The 6,000-nt window shown below is 31.9% G+C and overlaps 1 protein-coding gene across 1 annotated transcript; it reads right to left on the bottom strand.

Moving 5' to 3' along the window:
• Nucleotides 1-1,184: 1,184 nt before the first annotated feature.
• Nucleotides 1,185-2,435, bottom strand: LOC106797062 (22.7 kDa class IV heat shock protein-like). Its single transcript, XM_041011692.1, has one exon. It carries the CDS (start codon nt 2,300-2,302, stop codon nt 1,850-1,852), a length of 453 nt encoding a protein of 150 aa, XP_040867626.1. The 5' UTR covers nt 2,303-2,435; the 3' UTR covers nt 1,185-1,849.
• Nucleotides 2,436-6,000: the final 3,565 nt, after the last annotated feature.

Raw genomic sequence — 6,000 nt, 5'->3', positions numbered from 1 at the left:
ATATATTATTATATTTACATATTAGCAAAAGAATTAGTTCAAATCTGAAGGGACAAATAGTTAAGAAAGTTGTTCATTAGCTGCAAATATCCTTCCCTCGTCAAGTGCAAGCTTCTTGCGTAGCCGCTCTTGGTGCTCAGAAAATCCCAAAAACAAATCCCTCTTATTACTAGCTATTTTGAATTCTTTAGTTCCTGAATGTACAACCTTCAAATTGTTGCTCGTTCCCCTCTTTGTTTTATGCAAAAAAAAATCGTTATTATTACTCGAACCATAAGGAATAACATCTAAACAAGTTATGCATAAAATGTTACTTTTTTATTTTTTGGTATTTTTTTAATTACAATTTTACTTCAATATCTATTTTTTTTCATCTACTTAGGTCATTTTTTAATATAAATATGAATTTAAAGGTGATATACTTATAATATAAATTACTTGCTAATGTACTTAAGGCTTTCCTTTCAGATTTCAATGTTGATTTTAAGTTATCAATTGTTACCTCACCACCTTCTATATCACTTATCACAGTTCCATCCAATCACTTATCACTTGTCAGAATAAATTTCGAGAATTTTCAATAATGTCATTTGAAAGAAAATTCTTTTTAGTTTATTTATATTTTTATATAAATAAACATTGAGAGTTTAGATTTTGGTTTATTAAAGATGGTTATACAGTTTTAAAACGTGAACAAGTTTAAAATGGGAGGTTTAAAATTTAAAGATAGAAGACGAAGATAATTGAAAACAGATAAAAAAAAAACAAGATGAAGATATATGGTGAAAACTTGCTGATAGAAGAAGGAATGAGACCATGTAAATCTCTTTGGTTTTACACTTTGCAATTGAATTGCGTGAAGGTGTTGGGTAGATAAAAATTGCAAATAACTGAAAAAAATAAAGTATAGATATATAATAAAAATCAAGAGAATTTTTCACAACCGAAAATAAAAGCCTTCAGGACAAAAAAAGTTTAGAAACAAATATCCCATGATTTTGATTCCCCCTTGGACACATCTCACCTTGCTCTTCATTGTTTATTAATAACAAATAGTGCAACAAAGTTCTGAGAAAAGGAAAATGGAAAATAATTTCTCTACTCATGCATACTAACAGTGATAATTTATGTGTACAATCACACATGTTGAAGGAGTGATGGTGTGGTTTGTGGAAGCAAAAGCCTTCAAAAATTGCCATCCTTATTGCTGTATGAACTTCCTAGAGCATCCATATTTGATTACACTGTTCACAGTTGAGACATGATGGAATGTTGTACAAGGAATTAGATGATGGAAAGAATGGAGGTTAATATATATACACGCTCTGTACACAACAAAACTTTAAGATAGAAGAAAATTAAAAAAGTAAGCAACTTTAAAAATTATATAAAAAATTTATCACCAGAATTAAGAAGTAAGTAAAAATAACATTTTGATCCATTGAAATTAAAGAAAATATTAAAATACCTATTTGAAGCAAGAAAAACTAATTATAGGGATAATATCAAATAAGAATAAGAGAAAAAAAAACTAAGTAAATTCTGTATCCCTCACGACGCATCCATGACATTTTTTGTTCTCAATATGTTTGATCTGTGAAAAAAAAGCCAGTAAACAAACTTAAAGAATATAGAATGATTACAACTTCAAAAAATATAATCTAAAAACAATATTTTCAGCAATAAAATCAAATTGTAAAAACCAAAGCAATATAACAACCATAACAGTTAATCTCATAGGTTAAAAAAAGTTTTATTGAACAAAAGAATAGGCATGCTTACATTGATCTTGTCATTTTCCCTCATTCCATGAATTGTACTTAAATGTGCGTAGTTATACAAATAAATCTTATAATTGACCTTGAGAGTCCACATTGTCTGGCACCTTGAAATGCCTCCAGAATTTGCCATAGGATCTCTCCACTCTATGCCAGTGATCCCCTTCCTTCTCCTCTTCCCTCTTCCTTTCTCCACTCACTCTCAGCACTCTATTCCCTTCCACTTCTATCTTGATCTCATCTCTCTTCAACCCTGGCACATCTAGCATTATGACATGCCCTTCTGGTGTCTCCTTCCAATCCACTCTTGCATGTGATGATAGAGCTGTGAATGTTTCATCTTTGTCAACCCCAAATGGGATTTGCTCTAACACGCGAAATGGATCAGGGAAATGATTAGACCATAGATAAGCCAAGAGGGTATTTGGATGATTTGTGAATGGTAGCAGAGAGCCTTTTGCTTTGGATGGAAAACCAGCAAAAACAAGCAAGATCAGTGGTACTAGTACTAAAAAGTGCCTCATTTTGTACGTTGGAATGTGTATGTGCGGATGTGCCTTCTGTTTTGGTACTCAGAAAAGTATTGGAAAATTGAAAGCAATGAGACTATATGGGTTGGACTTTGGCTATATCTGAATTGTTTTTCTTGAAGCTGATTGAATATATAAGTTACAAGGTTATTGTATATATAAGGGAAGATAATGTGGTTCTTCAAAATTTGATGCCACATGCACTCTATATGGCAAAATAAAAGTGTTATAATCAATAGTGAAGTGTACGTACGTGTGTAGATACCTTGCTCAAGACATTTATAATTTTATATTTTTCATGACATGCTTTTTGGATACTATTATAAAATTAAAAAATAAAAGGTATCAAATTAAATATAGTATATATAATAAATATTATATTTCTTATTAAGTAATTTTGCATTTTAATTTCTTAATCATTAATTGTAATGACACTAGCTTGTGCTTGTCCATCAACAAAAGAAATTGAAAATGGCCTATTTCTAGTTTAGTGTAAACAAGGGGTGTGAATAATAAAGATAATATAATTCCATTAAACTATGTGAAAAAAATCTCAAAGATGGATGTGCAGGTAGACATATATATATATATATATATGTACTCAGATAATTCTGAAACTGAAAATGACACTCCACTACAAGCTTTGTTCAGTGTCTCCGTCAAACCCTAATCTTTCTTCCACATTAATAATTTTTGGTAATTTGTTTTAAAATTAATACTTACATTCTCCCTTCACATATGGCTTGTCTTCTTCTTCCTCTTCTTCACTGTCCTAGGTGCACCTTTCTCCTTTCTCTTCTTCACCATCTCTTCCAACCAAATTGCTGCTACAGGTGCACCTTTTACAAAACAACGACATACTAAAAAAATCAATCAACCAACAACTGAGATCCTTATAAAAACATAACCAAGAAATGAGAAAATGAAACAAAAAAAAAAGAAAAAAAAATCAAAACAACCAAAAAATCCACCAGAGGTGGGTTCGATGGCTAAGGGAGAAGGGGAGGAAGGAAATATGGCAAGTTTGATCTCCTTTATCAGTAAAAACTAACATTCTAACAATTAATATTTGTTGATGAAAAAGGAAAAACAAAAAAAATCCAATTATTATTTCCCAAGCGGAGCTCTAAATCAAGCTCCTCATCATGGTGGTGGCGGCCATGACCATGATGGGTTGAAGAGTCGTTTGTGGGTGGTTCTTGTTCCACTTTCCCAGAATAAGAAGAAGAGAAACCATTATTATTCCTCCCTACAGCAGGAGGAGCAGGCTAAGAACATGTATCATTTTATTTTAATTAAAATTTGTGCTTTTCTTTCTTGAAAGATGAATATATATTGTACGTAATTTCCTCTTAATTAATGTAAATGGACATTTTAGATATTTTTCCTCATGTAGTGTCTATGTGGTGGCATCACTATAGACACTGGATGCACATCATATTTAATAGCTAGGTAGTATTAACTTTTAAACAGCTATCATCAATTTGGTAACATTGGAAGATGAAATAAAAAATTTAGATGAAAAAATATTACAACAAACAATAAAGATATTTAAAACTTTATCTCACCTTTTATAATATTAAAAATAGCAATAAATGTTTTAAAATAATTATTGGTGGCATTGAGAATTGTAAAAAAGATAAAATATTATCAGGAGATACTTTCATATTTATCCACTATTGTTAAGAAATATATTTATATTGAAATTTATTAAATTAAGTATAAATTGTTATTTTTAAGAGGAGGAGGAGAGTGTAATTAATTAATTTTAATTTGTAGAATTGTGAAGAGGCCAGCCATGCATTTATGTTTATGCCTGGCTGTTTCTTCTCTTATCTTTTGAATTTAATGGGGAAATAGTACAAGGCACATGCATGCTTTAAACAAGCTAGAAAAATAAGAGATCCTCACGATCATTTATCTAGCCAGCTTAGACAATAGCTGCCACTCACATGCCCTCAGCTTTCCACAGTAGTAATGACATCTTACTTTATTGCAACATTGCCACACATATATGCATCTATCTTTCTAGTTTCCTTTGTTAGGTCTCTTTCCTTTGCCAGCCCCATTCACTTTGTTGCGGCTATATCAACCCAGAATTCAATCTTGCCATATCCAATTTCTAACTATTTAATTCAACTGCATACCTACATCCCAAAAGGAAGAGCTAGGGCGCGGGAAAAGGTTAAGTGGAGTCAATTAAAATTTGTTTGCTATGCTGGAATCAATTACCAAGTTTATAACTAATTTTATACACTTCCTATTATTTTTTACAAATTACATATTTTTCTAATTTATATACCTTTTGGTTCCTCCTCTAGTCCTTCTCAGTTCTTCCAGGTTCTGGTAGTCAACATTCAGAATAATTTTTCGATATTCTTCAGTTGCACACACATTATTTATGTTAACTAATTCTATTGGCAGAGCTCTCAACTAACTAAAAAAGGTGATTTTTCCTTAATTCATTCAGAATAATCGAATCATTCATTTTTAATAGGATTTTGATCGAAAACCAAACCAATTTACCAATAGGTTCAGCAAAAGAACCTACTGAAGTCAACATTCATGCTCATCTAAACAACTACTTTCCAGCTTTGCCAAATACTTTACAACTCCTACGCAGAGGATTCATGATGGCATTTATTGACAGAACATGACCAATATGAGATTATCTTATATATAATTGAAATATATTATTCCTATGACATGAAGGACCAAATGCCTTAGCCAAACCATATACTTCAAGACTGCTAGTCACTTCAATAGACGATAGCAATATATCAACATAATTAATATTCATGGAGTCTATGATGCCAATTTTAGATTTCAGTTTAAAAAAACTAATTGACACTAGATAAAGTAGCTCAATAGATATATAAGTTAAACTCAAAGAATTGGAATAATCTATGTCGGACTTTTTAACAACCAAGATATGATTGATACCAGAAAATACATGTCTTTCAAGTTTCACCATGATCCATATTATACTCAAGTTTAGAAAATAAAATATATGTTTCATATATGCATAAATGTTATGCAACCACAGTTTTTCAATTTCAGGGTTAGGTTCATTCTTATATACCAAAAATTTGTAGATGATTAATAAAGAATTCATCTCATAGAGGAAACCACAGTTTTCTCATTACATGATGAATAAAGAAATAATCTCATAGAGGAAATCACACTTTTTCGATTTCAGGGTCAAGGCCATTCTTGTATATTGGAATTTTGCAGATTATGTGTGTTTCTGTTTGAGAAACATGCTTTTCAATTTCAGAATAGGTTTCATTTTACTCTCTGAATGCACCAATGTGTGTGTTTCTGTTTCATTTTACTTTCAGAATAAGTGCTGCATAACCACTGAATGCATAGACAACCAATGCTAACAATTTGTGTGCAGTAATCGTTACTTGGTGACTACTTAAGACTGCATGTATTTTGTTTCAGCAGGGTCATTCGAATGACGACACCCCCTCCATCTCCCACACAGTCCGAGATTCCTTCTGATGGGACGTCTAGGAAAACTAGACAAGCCACTCGGCTAAGAAGGTTGACAGCAAGAACATTGGAGCAAGCAAGGGCAACAGTCAGTGTGAATCCAGCGACTGGTAGAGGATCCGGACCTCACAAGGATCAGTTTCACAGTTACCTTGGAGTTGTGGCACGAGACAAGATTCCAATTGTTCACGCTA

Source organism: Glycine max, chromosome 18 (genome assembly GCF_000004515.6).
Source record: "Glycine max cultivar Williams 82 chromosome 18, Glycine_max_v4.0, whole genome shotgun sequence".
In the NCBI taxonomy this organism is placed as follows: domain Eukaryota; kingdom Viridiplantae; phylum Streptophyta; class Magnoliopsida; order Fabales; family Fabaceae; genus Glycine; species Glycine max.
This window is presented reverse-complemented; position numbering and strand designations above follow the sequence as displayed.